General features: G+C 48.6%; 2 protein-coding genes across 2 annotated transcripts; one reads left to right on the top strand and one right to left on the bottom strand.

Annotated features, from left to right (window-relative positions):
* Positions 1 to 581: 581 nt before the first annotated feature.
* On the bottom strand, positions 582 to 5834 carry LOC311156429 (cytochrome P450 2C19-like; the record flags this gene model as incomplete). Its single annotated transcript, XM_084210336.1, has 9 exons — positions 582 to 763; positions 1428 to 1569; positions 2401 to 2588; positions 2905 to 3046; positions 3563 to 3739; positions 4144 to 4304; positions 4608 to 4757; positions 5233 to 5395; positions 5655 to 5834. The coding sequence occupies 9 exons, from the start codon at positions 5832 to 5834 to the stop codon at positions 582 to 584; spliced, it is 1485 nt and encodes a 494-aa protein (XP_084066462.1).
* Positions 5835 to 9138: 3304 nt separating this feature from the next.
* On the top strand, positions 9139 to 15011 carry LOC311156302 (zona pellucida sperm-binding protein 4-like; the record flags this gene model as incomplete). The annotated part of the gene is given in 16 exon segments (XM_084210151.1): positions 9139 to 9192; positions 9951 to 10100; positions 10200 to 10302; positions 10856 to 11008; positions 11011 to 11016; positions 11400 to 11507; positions 11510 to 11580; positions 11747 to 11844; positions 12172 to 12302; positions 12498 to 12526; positions 12528 to 12665; positions 12669 to 12688; positions 12762 to 12909; positions 14229 to 14307; positions 14634 to 14750; positions 14872 to 15011. Coding segments are annotated over 16 exon segments (1545 nt in total).
* Between the last annotated feature and the right edge of the window lie 698 nt (positions 15012 to 15709).

Here is a 15709-nt window from a genome sequence, read left to right as displayed (position 1 = left end):
GGTGTGCTGTGAGTGCTCTGGAGCTCCTTGCAGGTAGCAGCAGTGAGCCCAGTGGGTGACAAAGGCAGGATCCTTGCCCAGGAGGGACAGCCCTTCCCACAGGGTGCTGGCCACAGGCTCTGCAGACCTACTCTGCAGTGCAGCAGCTGATGTGGGCACTGCCCCAACCCAAACTCAGTAACAGCTCAAATTATCATAAAGAGATTTTTGTTTATTGGATTGTGAATGTACACACATGCAGCACCATCCAGCTGCAAAGCCAGGTCTTGGTGGGACACGTGCTGTGGGAGCAGCCACGGGAGCTGTGTTGGTGAGAAAACCAACAGTGGCTGTTTGGTGCAGCCAGTGCCCTCAGTGATCCTGGGACAGAGTATCCGTGCAAGAAGCTGCGATGTCACCCAGGGCCTCCTGCGCTGTGGTGGAGTTCTAGGAGGCTTCAGAGGTCTCTGCTTTGTGCCTGTGTTGGGACTGCCTTCCTGAAGGCCTGGGAAAGGTGGGCCAATGCTCCTGCTGTTGATTTTAGTAAAGAAGCTGTGAAGGACTGGCCAGTTTCAGGCCACTGGGGAGTGGTTCCATGCTTTTCAGCGGGGGACAGCACAGAGCTGGTAGGCAGGAGGCACATTGCCTGTCCCACTCAGAGTCGGGGTTATGTTGAGCTCCTGGGGGTTGACAACAGACTTCAAAGTAAAGTTCTGCAAGATGGTGGCTATGAGCAAGAATATCTCCATTCGTGCCAGGCCCTCTCCTGGGCATATTCGTTTTCCTGAAAGTGAAGGAAGCAAATAGAACTCAGTGGGAGTTTCTGAGTAGAGCAGAGTTTGTGCTAAGCAGCTCTGTTGCACCCCTTTGTTTACTACACGCAGCCATAGCAGGGAGACAACTGTCAAAGGTAGCACGGACATTTTCAAGAGAAGTATTTGCTGGCAAAAGACCTTTGACAGTTTGGATGGGTGTGTGATGGAAGAGCAGGAACAGGGAGAGAACAGCACAGGAGTCGAGAGAGAGCAGGGTGACATAAGGCACAGGTGAGAAAGTGCAAGGTTGGGCCTATGATAGGTGAATGGTTGCATGTAGCCTGAGAGGTACTTAAAAGGTGCTGGGGAAAAAGTGGAGCTATCACAAAAAGATTTGTTCAGGACGACTTGGGTGGTTGTGTAGGAAGGTGACAGGTATTTTAGTGGCAGTGGAGCCCATTCATGTCATGCCAATGAGAACCCCTAGCAGGAGATTTAAGAAGCTGTCAGGCTTAAAGAAGATGGGAGATGCCACAGGAGATGGGAGGAGTTATCCAGAGAGCAGTGAGCCCCAGGAAAACACCAGTGGGACTGTGTAGGGAAGAGGCAGTTGTGTGCTGCAGGGAAAGGCAGGGTGGTCAGCAGAGGAGGAGGCTGACAGAGAGAGAGAGAAAGAGCAAACCTGTGCTTTACCTGCTGAGAAGGGCATGAAGAATTCACTCTTCCTAAAGCTGCCATTCTTGTTCAAGAAATGTTCAGGATTGAACTCATGTGGGTTTGGAAACTCTTTACTGTCATGGAGGACAGAAGTGAGGACAGGGAAAATCGTGGTGCCCTGTAGTAACGCAAGAAGAGCAGAACATGAAAGGCTGGCAAATGAGGTCACTCAATCTGCCTGCCAAGTTGAGACTGGGCTTCCCTGTATAACCCTACCAGTGCCTGTGGTTTCCCTTTGGGGACTCTTCTTTAGAGGAGGCAGCTCAAGGGAGATCCTACTGAATGTCACAGCAGTTGTTGGCTGCTCTTCCTGAATTCTGTCTGTCATCTCCAGAGCATTAATTCTGACCTTGCTCTGGTCATCAGGGGACACCCCAATTAATTCTTCTCTTTCTTGGTATTTCACAATAGGGACCTTGTTCTTTTCTGCGAGTCCAAAATATCAAAAGCACACGAGGATGTGGAAAAGAAGTTCCGGTGCAATTCCCCTGTCCTCACAAATTTCTCCTGCCACAATCCTCTACCTTCCGACTTCCCCCTTTCCATTCAATGCAAACATTGCCTACAGCATTTTGTGTCTCAGAGACTTTCTGTGCTCAATAACCAGCAACTGACTTTGCTCCCAAGCATGTGCACAGCCTATCCTGGATGGTGGTGAACTGCTCCTCAACTTTGCTGCCTTTGGTGTGCAGAATCACTGCTCTGGGTGTTGGTGAACCCACTGTGCTTCTACAAATGTCTAAGCTGCAGAGCAAGGGAACAAAAGTATTGGTCAGAGCTACTGTTTTAGTCTTAGCCCATGGAGCATCAAGAAGGGAGTGCAAGTCAGCTATGGCTGCCCGAGGATAAAACCCTCACAAAGGACTGTGTGAAAACAAAATCACGCCACAACATTCACTTGTGGCTTGTAACAGACAGCCTAAGAACTGCTGAACTCAAGGGAGCTCACCTTAGGAATGACGTAGCCTCTGAAGCTGGTGTCTTTGGTCACAGTGTGAGGGAGAGCCAGGGGGATAAGAGAGATGAAGCGCTGGATTTCATGGACCACGGCATCTGTGTAGGGCATCTTGGTCCGGTCAGCTACACAGGGTTTTCTTGATCGTCCTACTACTTGGTCAATCTCTTCTTGAATTTTCTCTGTCATGACAGGCACACACCATCAAATGGGTAAATAAAACCAAACCCATCTAAATAGATTGCCCTCAGCTATTAACAAGTCACAGATGGCAGGAGCATTAAGTTGGTTTTGATGTTGACTGGAACACAGCTCCACTGCTGCCCATGCAAAGAAAGTTCTCCTATTGATTTGGCTAAATAAAGATGTGGACACAGTCAGGTCTCAGAGAAAGAGAGAGAGAGAGAGATGAGGGGAAAATCTGGGAGGAGGATGTGGTGTTAGTCATGTGCCCAGCCCAGGGGAACAGCTAGAGAGGAAGAGATCACAAGCAGGTACCTTGTATCTTTGGATACTTGAGAAGAAGCAGAAGCCCATATCGTACACTGGTGCTTGTTGTCTCAGTTCCAGCAATGAACAAGTCGAAAGCACTTGTTACCAGGTTCTTCATGTGGAAACTGGAATTGGGACGATCTTTCTCCTAAGGAAAAGGCTTTGTTTTTTCCTCTGGCTGAGCTGAGAGACATGGCCCTTTCACATGTCATCCCAGACCTTCCTTTTCTCCTAGAGCTGTGGCATTTCTCTGTCATGGGGCAGCAGCCATCTGGGGCATTGCAATGCAGCCTTGAGCAGTAAACTCAATACCAACCTCCTTTTAAGCTGTGCACTCTGCACGGCTTGTTTGCTGTGTCTAATGCCTTCCAGTGAAAAAACTGCAAGACCAGAATGAAAAAGTCCCTGTGTTTTGGTAAAAGCAGAGGAAGCTCTCCCTCTCCAAACACCTGCATGCAGTGGTGGCTGGTGCAGAGCATGCAGACCCAGAGCTATAAACTCCAACACAGGCAATATCTGGGGTATTATTGTTTTTTTCCCATTGCACAGCTGACTGGGAAGGGGTCAGCTGTGCACGGGGTTCCCATGTCTGTGTTACTTATGAGAGGGAAGGACTCAGCAGAGGTGTGTTTGGGGGACACGCTGGGGCCATCTGTCTCCTTACCTCCTGCATTTTGCTGAGGAAACAGTCGATGAAATCCTGAGGGGAATTGGGATCTAGGGAGGCTTGGTGCAACTTCACCTCCTCTGCTACAAAGGCTTTTAGAGCATCAAATTCTGCAAATATATTGTTGTGTGGGCCAGGCAGGTAATCCATGATATTTGAGAACATCTGGTAGAGCTGGAAGGAAAGAAACAGGAAGGTCCCTAGTATGACATTTGCCCCATCCTTTGATATTAACCAAAAGCACAGGAAAGGCACAACCCTGTCAACTGAGGCAAGCAGAAGGACTATGGGGCTGAACAGTCTGGCAGGACTTGCTTAGTGGTAGTAGTGGTAGTGGTAGTAGTAACCTTAGAAGTGGGGAAGAAAGGTGTCCGGGGCTATATGGAACTATTGCACTCAGTTGGCAAAGACTATTCCACCTTTGTTAAGGGAGTTTCTTGCTCTTAAATGAAATGCCTTCAGTGCAGCAGAGCATTGATAGGGTCCTACTTAGGAGACTGAAATGGAACTTCATTGGGAAGGAGGCCTCCTGCTCCCCTGGGAGAATGTTGTCACTGTGAAATGCCTGCTGAATGTACCTGTCCCCAGCTGGAGTTCATCATCTCAAAGATGTTGTTCATGTTGTTCATCAGAGCCAGGAACTTCTTGTCTTTATAATCATATCGTTTCCCAAAGACAATGGAGCATATGACATTGGAGACAGAACAGCTCAGCATGAAGGTTGGGTCAAAAGCTGTTCCTGTGATTTCAGAAAAGTTAAGATTATTTAAGAACCCCCATGAAATATTGTATGTCTACTTATGGCTACTGTGGCTAATCTGTACTCTGGTTGTTAGTGGAAATATCAGATCAGTCTCTGCGTGACACAGAAGGGTCCCCCCAAACAGAACAGGACATGATCACAGAATTATTCTGGTTTTGAAATGAGGGGTAGATGGTGCATGGACCAAAACCATAGGACCTTCATTCTTTGCTAAAGAAGTGAGCTCCCTTAATAGAGCCTACGTTTTAAAACATTAATCATATTAAAAATGGACTGTACCCTTTGTTTTGTTGATCTCTTCCAGCAAGTAGTCAGATTCCTCCTGTATCCTCTCTTCAATGCTCCTTTTCCCCATTCCAAAGTTGCGCAGAGTGGTGAGAGAAAACCGCCGGACTTGTAACCATGGCTCATTGTTGCTAAAAATAATCCCTACAGAGGAAGAGGAAGAGGAAAGACCTGTCTTGGGCATTCTGGGTGTGAGATGAACAGTGGCTCTTGGTGACAGCGAACCCTGTCCCTAGAGAGCACTGACATGGCAGTGTCACAGCACACTATGGTTTGGAGGTTCTGTAGTCCAACTGCCTGCTTTTGGCCTGCTTTTGGCCTTCTCCACTACATGCCCAACATCCTTGTGAATAATTCATCACTCACCCATACGCAGTTTCCCTTGCTGCAGCTGCTGGCTGCTGCCCCTTGCCATTTCTCTGCCCATCTCTGAGAGCAGTCTGGCTCCCTTCTCTGCCACCTTTGAGCTGCTGTAGCCTTCTCGGGCTTCCCCTCTCCTGCTCGGTTGCCCCACCCCTGGCAGTTTTCCCTCATGCAAGGTACACTCCAGCTCTAATCTGCTGAACACATCCTCAGCCCTTCCCTTCTCCTTCAGAAGGAGCTCAGTCAGCAAACATACCTAATCCATTGTTAGCCCTGTCTCCAATTGGCATGTGTCCTCTAGTAGCAAACTCGTCCGCGCGATCGATCAAGGCTTCTTTCACCACATCATGTCCGTGCAGCACCACCACTGGCTCAGAGCCCAGGTGCACTGTGAACACTGGTCCATACTCTTCACTGAGCTGTAAAAATGCAAGAGAGAATGTGGCCATGGAGCAAATAGTGAGGAAGAATGGGAAAGTCTCCTTGCTGCTGCCTCCCACAGCAGGAGGTTAGCCTCATACATTGGTAACATCATGATTTGCTTCTCTCATGATGAGGGGAAGCAAGTGCAATCCTCATGACTTTTTCTGCTGCTCTGGAATTGCAAGCCATAGCCACAGGTTGACATGTCCCACACATTTCTGACCCACAGCAGAAAGAGAGAAGAAGTGGCCTTACCTTCTGGAGGGTTTTGGCCAAGTTACTTGGTTTCACCTGGAGCAGGTTACCTAGAATGGGAAGGGGAGCTGGTCCTGGAGGCATCTTCCCCTTCCCAGACCTTCCTTTCCATGCTGCAAAGGAGAGCAGGCAAGCAATGCAAACCAGGAGGACAATAGTGACTCCTCCCAGGAGCTCCATTTTCATCTGTGGCTCAGGAGGGAGTGATTCTGGCTATCAGAATCTGAGTTTATATACCAAATGTCTGTGTTAGCTCAAGAGCATGTTTTGGATCACATGGCTGAGTCAGTCATGGTTACTAGTCAATCATTTGTTAGATTGCCCTGTGTTATGAAATGGATATTTTTATTGGTATTAACTATTCATTAAAGACACACCTTATCGCAAACAACTGTGGATGCCAGCAGAGATTAGGAAATCTGTAATGTGCTCCCAAAACTTGTTTTCTTTTATCCAGTGTTATTTGTTAAAGAAATCATGGTAGGGGTACATTCTCCTCTTGAGGCACTCACAGATATTCACTGTCACAAGAGCGTCTTCCAAGTACTTCAGGGACATTTGGGTTTTCTGTTCTTCCATACTGATTGTCCAAGCCCTCAGTAGTGTGAGCCATCCTTGATTGTTCCTGAAATCTTCCTGATGTAATGCGTGAAGTTCACACTGCATGGGATTTGCCAAAGGTTATGCAACTGTGTTTTCCTCAGTAATTGCACAGCAATAGCCCCAGTCTCTCTCCCTGGGGTGTCTGCCTTCACAAGAGAGGAGAGTATAAAATATCATCTAGCAAGGCTAGAAAGGTCTCCAGACGTGACAACAGACAAGAAAGGACCTGCTGGGTGAGATAAAATGAATATATAAGAAAAGGGGACAAGACATTGAGTCTCTGACCTCATCAAGGACTCCTAGAAGAGAAAAATAAAGAAACACAGAGAATAGAGAAATCTAGAACTTGAGAGAGTCTCTGGGAAATGGCTTCCCAAGCTGGGACAGAGAAGCATTTGTCCAGGGCTGGGTATTGGCCATTGCAACCTGGCAACTTGTCCTTGCACTTACCATAGCAGCTCATCCAACTTACTGCTGGAAGCTGGCATGCACAGGTTCTTGTTTTGTTGATGTCTGACTCCGCTATGAGGAACTAGTGCCCTGGAAGTTCCCTAGGTGCTCTGGGAGACAGCAGAGCATGTCTGGTGTGTTGCAAGGGCTTAAAAAAGAGCTGGAGGCTTCCTGCCCAAGATTGCACAGGGCCTGCATACCGGCAGGGTCCCAAAAACAGTGGCAAGGGCTGGTAGAAACAACTCTCAGGGCTGTGCTCAGCTTGTTCATTCTGAACTCTCTGTCTCTCCTGAACTGTGACACATTTGCAGATCAGAAGGCATTGCAAGGGGATAGGGGATGTGGGACTTGGTGGGAATTAGCAAGAGGCCTGTGTGAACTGAGTGCTGCGTTGGGGTATGCTGTGTTTGCTGCACAGCAGTGTGTTAAGTGAGTTTCCCTCCCACTCAGAGTGAAGATCTCCATCCCTTGCAAAAGCTTTTGTGCCTTCCCTGCAGAAGGGAGTTCTAAGTCATCCTTGTTCTCTTGGGTAGTTGCAATAATTTTCTAATTGTTCATTTTAAATCTTATTTGAATTCTTACAGAGCCATACTGAATACTTTGGTGGAAAAACCTAATTGCCAACAAATTTTGGCTAGTTGCTGGTCTGCTGGCCCAATTCCTGCATCAGCTCAGATGCTCTCAGGGCAGTTCATGCAAGTTCATGTAGGTTCATGGACTTTCATCTAATGAAAGTGAAGTTCACGAGAGTTTGCACTTCCACATGAGGTAACTACCAGCTAGCAGCTTTCATGAACTGACAACCTGGTCTGCAAAGTTCCCTTTTTGCTGTGACACTCATTGATCAGACTAGTGGCCCACAGAGAGGTTTTCTTCATCTCCCTTCATCCACTGCATGTCCTTCCTGTCTGTGGTGGTCTTGGCTGCTATCTAAACTGGTCCTCACAGCTGGGTCACTGTAATGCATGAGAACAATCAAATGGGTGAGGAAAAGATTTCTGAGGAAGAGAGACCTGCTTGTTTCATTTCAGCTAGGCTGCTTTCCGCTTTCCATTTTCCATAGCAACTTCTTTCAAACAAAGCATTTAATTTCCCTGAATTTCAGGCTCATTAGAAGAGCTTCCCATCCCTACATGATCAAACACAGCTGTTTGGTGTCTGTGTAGGAACTAGGAAAGGGCAGTTACCTGAAACCATTCTCAGCACAGGTTCTCCTTGGTGGATCTACAGCACTTCTGGGGTTGTTTCATGTAGAATTATTCTTCAAGTCCACATAGACATTTTTTTGGTTAGCAGAATAAAGTATTGATGGGTTAAAGTATAATAAAAGTACTTCCCTATAGCTCCAAAGTACTTTACTGATTTTTACCCACTTATCAGCAGGTATTGCAGTCAAAGCATTTGGCAGTCATTCAGTGATGATGCGATTGGGGCATGCACAGTGCTCGGCTTCTAAAGAGACGAAGCCTCCCTCCCTGCCAAAGTTCAAATGTTTTCCCTGGATGTCTCTCCTTTGTGCTGCCCAGTGCCCAGGCAGGCGCTGTGGGGAGCACAGTTGGTTCATGAGGACTGCTCATGCCTCAGCAATGCAGGCAGCCAGCCAAGATCCATTGTTTCCATCTCCTGTTGTGCAGAGCGGCTGACAAAGTCTCACACTTTGTGGAGCAGCCATCCTGGCTGGTGCATGAAATTAGCAGAGGTAGGCACAGTGACCTTCTTGGGCAGCTGGGATCATGGCATCTTGCACGGCTGTGCAGCAAGATGGGCTGTGGGCTGAGGTGGAAGAGCAAAGGAAATGCCCCCCTCAGACTCAGCTGCTGCCCACTCACCATGCCTGTGATGAGGGCTGGCTGGGGCCAGGGTACTGATGCTGTACAGTGCTGTGCAGACATGAATGCAGAAACATGCATGGAAAGGTGGACTGTCAGGCATTCACTTGGTGTGGCTGCCTGATGTGTGCCTGGGGAGAAGACTCTCCTTGAGACCTTGCACTTACAGGCAGGCAATGGTGGCTGGCAGGCAGAGTTTTCTCTGGGATCACAGAGACTCCCCTTGCCCATGTTTCAAGCCCAGCTCAGGGCCCCACCTGGCACTTTTTGGGGGTAGGGGTCCCAGAGAGCACACCATCCCGCCACTTAGCAGCCAGGCCTGAACCAGTCCTGCAACTATCCCCTCCCAAACACGCTGCAAACAGGGCTGTAAGTCCACAGCCAAGAGTGCTTATGGGGAATCACCACTGTTTAGGTGTGCAAGGCCTCCTGAGCTCCATGATTGCTCACAGATTTTATGTGGAGGGCTCTTTCTGTGCTTTTGTGTCAGCAACCTGTGTGTGGCATTTGAACTCATACAATCTTGAAAAGAATAAAAGGGCATAGTCACTGTTTCTTGCACTCATGCCATGTATTGAGCAATTAGAGCAGCAACAGGGTGCATGGGCAGAAGTAACCAGATTTCCTACGTGTCCCATCTGTGGGAAGAACTCAGGGTAGGAAGGAAGCTTTGAAGACCATCCTGGGGCTCTACAGTACAAGTACAGACCCATCTCTTGACATTAGCTCAACTCTTGCCCTTTGGTTTTCTTCAAAGAGCGCAAGCAGACTCTGCTGAGTTCAGGTGAGGGCAATGGAAGGTGTTCAACTGCTGGGCTGGGTCCACCTGGGCACTCCAGGGATTTCTGGTCCTAGCTGGCTGCACAATTTAAAAGGACTAGGCTAAGAGCAAGAGAGCAGGATGGGTGTTGCAGGGTGGTCTTGGGCTGTATCAGGAGCTACGCTCTTCTGGCTGTTTCTTGGTCCCCTGGCTTTGGTCCTGGGGACTCATGTCAGTGTTTTTTCTGATCCTACCCTGCTGACTTGTGGCCAAAAAAGCTTACAACTCACCTTACCACCAGGCTCAGAAGGGAATGCTTCATTTGTGCTGACTACATGGGCTGAGGCAATACCAAGAGGCATTTTTAGCCATATCTTTGCCCAAATGCAGAGGTGCATGGAATGAGAGGAAAGGAATAGGTTTTGATGTGAAGTGCCTGCTGAACCTCACTGAAGTTCTGTGCATCTTGCATTATCTGGGGGCTGTTTTTGTGACACAGCAGTCAAGGACTTGGTGGAGTGCTGTGCCTGGATCTAGGTGTCTTGGCTGCTGGATTCTCTCACTGCTGTTCCAGACCCTAATACTGTCTAGGTCCCTATTTCCTACAGGAAGGTAGGATTGTAGTGGGTCTAATCTGAAGGTGGGACTCTGAAGCCCCTGCTGCTGTGTCTTCTTTCCCTAGATACTGAAGGGAAGGCCCACGTTCTGCAGAATGTCTCTGGCTGTGGGCTCTTGGTATCTGGGACTCCAGATGGCTCCAGGAATGTATCAGCCTCTTATGCAGGCTCTTATGTCTTTGAGTGGGTGAGTGGCCTTAGGGATTCTGCTGGGACTGTAACTACTGCTGCTCTGGCTGTCACTACTGCTGCTCTGGCTGTCCTGAGTGGTAGGGCTTTCCCCTAGGATCACAATTGCCTTATACTGGTTGTGCTTGAAGGAAAAGGTGCTGCTGGGAAAAAGGTTCTTCATGAAGAGACGCTGCTCAGGTGCCCTGTGGATGTTCCTGGTAAGATACAAGCACCTGTCAGAATCTTGTGGTGATGAGTGCCATTGCTTTCAGATGGCTGTTCCTAGTCAGTTTGGGCGCTAGGAAAGTGGAATAACTGCTGTGCAGAAAACTCCATTGGAAAGGTTTGGACACAGGAGCCACCAGCTTGCTGTGGACACATGCCTCTCTGCAGGGTCAGCAGGTGAATATGTGCGTTGTGTCTCTCAGCCATATTCTGGCTACATGAGCTCCTGCTAGTTCAGGGAATGAACCGGAGACGAGGTACAAATTTTCTTAACTACCAAGAGTCAATCTAGAATGCTTTATCTTGACAGATCCAATGAAGGTCCAGTTTCCCGTACGTGGCCTCAGGGGGAGTCTCTGCTCCATGGAAATGCAGGTCCCTCCTGAGCAGGCTTCCATGCCAGATCCAGGCCATGTGTCTGACCATCATCTGACTCTCACTTCCCTTGATTTGTATGCAGAGTCACCAGGACTCCTTCAGCCGCTGTCTTTCCTGTCTTTGTCACCCTGCTCTTGTGCTTTATCTGCAAAGCCTGGATACTCCAAGCCCTGGATACTCCAAGCAGCAGTGTCTGTCTGGCTGTTCCCAGCCAAGACTGGCCACCGTGTGCCTCCCTGCCCATCTGCAAGGGAGACTGTGAAGCACAAGGCTGTTGCTATGACCCCAGAGACAGGGTGAAGCCTTGCTATTTTGGTAACACCACACAGGTGCCTGAGCACCTGTTCTCCCTCCCTCCTGATCTGCTGCAAAACAGGGTTTCTCACTTTGTGGCCGGGCAAGCCAGCACTTGGTGTGTACCACTCCTGCAGGTGGCTCAGGGCTATGTTTTTGGCTGCCAAGAATATCATGTCCCAGTCAAGTGTCCAGCATTTTCCACTCTATTGCAACACACCTGGTTTTATGCCTAGCATGGGTGTTGTTGGTGGTGCTGGTTGCACTTGTCTTGTCATACTTAGCACTTGTTCTGTGGGTTAAAGGCAGGACAGCTTGCAGGACTTGCTGGTCTTGTCTTGGTTGTGATGCTAGAGCATTCTTCCATTGCTCTCATCTCTGAGCTCAAGACTGATTATATCTTTTTCTCCAGTGACAGCTCATTGCACACCAGATGGCCAGTTTTCCATTGATCTTTCTCAGGATGTCACCTGCCCCCCTGTTGTCCTGGACTCAGTGCAACTGGCCAGTGGACACAGTACTGGCTGTGGTCTGTCCTAACAAACAATGCCTTTGTCGTGTACCAGTCTCCACTCTGTGCCTGTGGCACTGCTTTTCAGGTAAGAGCTGCAGCTGCTGCTAGGCTGGAAGAGCTGGAACAGCCTGCCATGGCTTTGGCTGCTCAATGGGCATCCTACAGACTTCCACAGGCCAAATGCTGTTCTCCAGCCTCATACTGATGCAGCCTGACTTTACCACAGTGATGCTGCCTATCTGTCATTCCAGATGACTGCAGACCAGGCCATATATGGGAATGAGTTGTTGGCAAGCAGGGATGTGAAGACTGGGAGCCTTGGCTCTGTCACTAGGGATAGCACTTTCAGGTATTACCCTAGCGCTGATGTTGCTGGGTGTCCCTGCGTTCAATGTCCCTGGAGAAATTCCTGCTTGTCACAACCTCTGAATTCACATGAAGGAGTAGGTTGAAGGCTGCTGTATCTCTAATTAGTGGGAATAAAGCTGGAACTGATCAGTGACAATCTGCAGATTCTCAAATTTAAACACTAAAGAGAATTTCAAGTATTTGTTAAAAGGAAGAGTCAGAAGAAAGAGGATATAACTAATTAAAGCAGATGATAGGTTGCTATATTGGTGAAAGAGGATATCAGAGTGGTTTTCCTTATTTGCCTGATTTGGAACTTTCCCACCAGGTTACATGACCAGTGTACTTATTCCACCAGTGGGAGATCCATTCCCTTGAGTGTTCAGGTCTTCACCTTGTCACCACTCCCTGCTGTGTCCCAGCCAGGTCCTCTGTCTTTGGAGCTGTGTGTTGCCTCAGGTAGGAGAGGTTTGCAGGACTTGCTCAAGGCTCTTGGAGCAGGGCTCTGGTCTCTGATGTGTAACAGTGGAGTATTGATGGGTTAACCCAGCCCTGCTTCCCTGCCATGGTGGGAACTTACTGATACCGCCTTAAAGGATGCCTATTCCTGCTTCTTCCTGCTCTTAAATGGCTCTTGGGTTTCTTCTGTCCCAGATGAAAGCTATACTTCCTACTATATGGAGCAGTGACTATCCTGTAGTGAAGACTCTGAGAGACCTTGTTTATGCAGAGGTCAAGATCCTTCAGGGAACAGACCCAGACCTGATTTTAGTTCTGCACCACTGCTGGGCCCCACCAAGCACCAAGCCCCAGCAACAGCAGTAGTGGCCAATTTTGCTGGATGGGTAAGTGACTTGTAAACAACTTTGGGTCAGGGGAATAACTTGCTCTTTTTCACTGCTCACCTTTCCTCCTCAGGTGCCCTTCTGCAGGGGACAACTATCAGACACAGCTGATGCCTCCAAGTTTCACCTCAGGACTACTGTTGCCCTCTCATTACCAGCATTTCACTCTCTACACATTCACCTTTGAGGACTCCACTTCCCATGAGAAACTCTCTGGGCAGGTAAGATCCTGTCCTGCCTGCCTTGTTTCCTACTGAAGACAAGTAAAATGTGTGAGCAATAAGAACCACTTCATGATTATGAGTCTCTTGGCCTCCTTGGGGGAGTGGGGCAAAGACTGGCAAAATCCCCTGCTGAAACAGAAGAGGAGAGTTGATGCCAAAACCTCATTCCCTGAAGTGACTGTGGTAGAGGTTAGAGACATCACTTTTGGAGTGTGACAGAAAATGTGACTCCTAGAAGAGTAGTAGTGTACCTAAGCATGTGCTAGTTTGTCTGGTGAATTAGCTTAGGGTTTGTGCTCTAGCCATGCTAATCAATATTCTCTAAACTATATTTCTTGGCCAAAATGACTTGGAAATAAACTTTGAGTACCTTTTGAAGCCATCTGGGCTCTGAATCTCATTGACCTCCTCCAGTTAAATTACATGAAATTCACCCTGCCTTGTACTGTTTGCTCAGTGCTCCGGGCATAGACTAATACACAAAATTGGCCTCAGCTGTTCTCAACACGGTTCCCAGTGCAGTGGTGCCCGGGCAGCAGTATTGCAGGTGTCAGGGAGAAGTGCTGTAACGCTGATTGGCCCGAGTTTGAAAGTGTATGGCGTAAAGGTTTCAAAGCCGCCTTGGAGCAGACAGCAGAGGGCTCCAAGGCTACAGGCTGCATGTGAAACAAGCCGAACAAGCCTTCCTGCCTTCCCCCTTAAGGACCGGGATAGGGAGCCAACTCTCCTCTTTGCAGCCCGCATGGTGCTGTGGCTTTGGCTTTGTCCCTAAAACAGCATTGAAAACAGATGTTCTTGGTGATTGCAGAATGGCACTTGCAGAACACCAAGACTTTCTCTTCATTCTGCTGTCTCAACCCCAAGTGAGTAGGCATGGGACAGGCTAGAACCTGGGAGGCAGCAGAGCTGACTCAAAGAGGCCAAAGGACTATTCCATGCTGCATGATTTTAATGGTCAGCAGGGTAAATATTGGGGGATTTCATCTTCCAGCATAGCTGATGCCCCAACTGCCTGGGCACTGACCTGCCTGTAGGAGCAGGGTAGGTGACTTGCCTTTACATCCCGTGTGCTTTAGGTCCTTTCTTCCCTCTCCTCCTCTCCTTCACTACTTTAACTGTCTTTATCTCTCCAGCTACAGGTTTTCTTGCTTTTGCTCTTCCTATTCTTTTTCTGCCCTGCTGGGGCCGAGTAGGGGAGCGAGCAAGCGGCTGTGTGGGCGCTTAGCTGCTGGCTGGGGTCAGTGCAGCGCACTAGGATATCCCCAGGCCCCAGGCAGTGCCGGAGGGATGTCAGGCTGTATTCCATTTCTCTCTAGGTGTTCCTGCACTGCAGTGCTTCCGTGTGCCACCCGTCTGTAAAGGAGTCCTGCATCCCCACTTGTCCTTCCAGAGTCAGTAAGTGTCCTGGCCTTCTGCTCCCCAGCCAAAGGGGCAGCAAGAGCCTAGTCTCCATGCTGGGGAGGAGGAGACATGTAGCCTATGGAGTAATTCCCTGAAGGCATGGACAGCTTGACAAAGCATTTATTGCTCCTTTCCACTGATTGAGGGCTCTTCTTATAACCCCAAAGACAGAGGTCTTCATGGGCTCTTAGCTCTGTGTGGACTCACGTGGAAACTGTGCCTTCAGCGCTTCCCGTGTGTTGGGAAGCTGACGTGGACAAAGTTTGCTGACCTTCAGGGCCATCCCTCTTCTTACCTACAACCTTTGTGTTGCTCTGTAGGGGGTAAAAGGAGTGCTGAGCATCCTTTTCAGGAAGGAACTTCCCATGTTTCCAGCAAAGGCCCTGCGATTTTCCTCCAGCATGAGCTAGGCCAGGACGCAGCCAAGGATGGCCTTGGTAAGTGTGGCAGCAGGGCAGGGGAAGGGGCCTGGTCTAAGGCTTTTCTGCAGGAAGGCTGAGCCCCTCAGGCATCCCTGTGCCCCACTGGGAGCTTTCATTGGGGTGTCTCTCCCCACAGGAGCGGCAGTGCATGCTGCAGCCCCCTGGGCTCTGGGATTTGCTGCTGTGGCAGCTGGGACAGCTCTGTGTGTGGTGCTCGTGGTTTCTGTGCTGTGGCAAAGGAAGGTGTCAGCCATGCATGAAATTAGTGGATTGTAATAAAGTGACTGCTATCAAACCCATTTGATTGGTGGGACCCCTTCCCCTGGAGACCCTAGCTGTAAGACTTTATTTGCAAGGCAAAAACTACCCCAGTGGCTGTGCAAGCTTTCCAGATGCTCTGAATTCGTCTCACTCTGGAATTTATTTCATGAATACATCAGTCTCAAAGGTGAAGAGTTCAAGGTATTAAAGTCTGTGCTCAGGTATTAAAGTCCATGCTAAAAACTTTCTGGCATAGAGTCCCAAGCAGAGGCTGCAGCTGCAGCAGCTCCTCTCTGGTGTAGAGTCCCCACTGTACCATGCAAGAACAGCAGCAGCAGCAACACTTGTTCCCTGGCAGAGAGTCAAATGTTCAGAGCCGCAGGAACCCCAGCCTTTTCTTCTTATTATTCTTTCTTTCTTCTATCCCTTGCACCCCAATAGAAGGGCATTTTATTCATGAAACATCCAGTCAGCTAAAAGCATAATTCTAAAACATTCTTTCTAAACCAATATAAACTTAATTTTAATGTGTAAAAGTATTACAAAAGTAGTGTCAGTTCTTAACTAACAAACTATTTATATAATATAATCTATTTTTTCAAATATACTGTTTTCTTACTAAAATTTTGGTGTAGAAGTTTATCTAGTTACTAGAATAGTTCTACCTAATTACAGCTATAGTTCTATCTGTTCTGGGGATCAAGCCAAGTTCT

The sequence above is a fragment of the Fringilla coelebs genome (genome assembly GCF_963513975.1).
Source record: "Fringilla coelebs genome assembly, chromosome: 8".
Lineage (NCBI taxonomy): Eukaryota > Metazoa > Chordata > Aves > Passeriformes > Fringillidae > Fringilla > Fringilla coelebs.
This window is presented reverse-complemented; position numbering and strand designations above follow the sequence as displayed.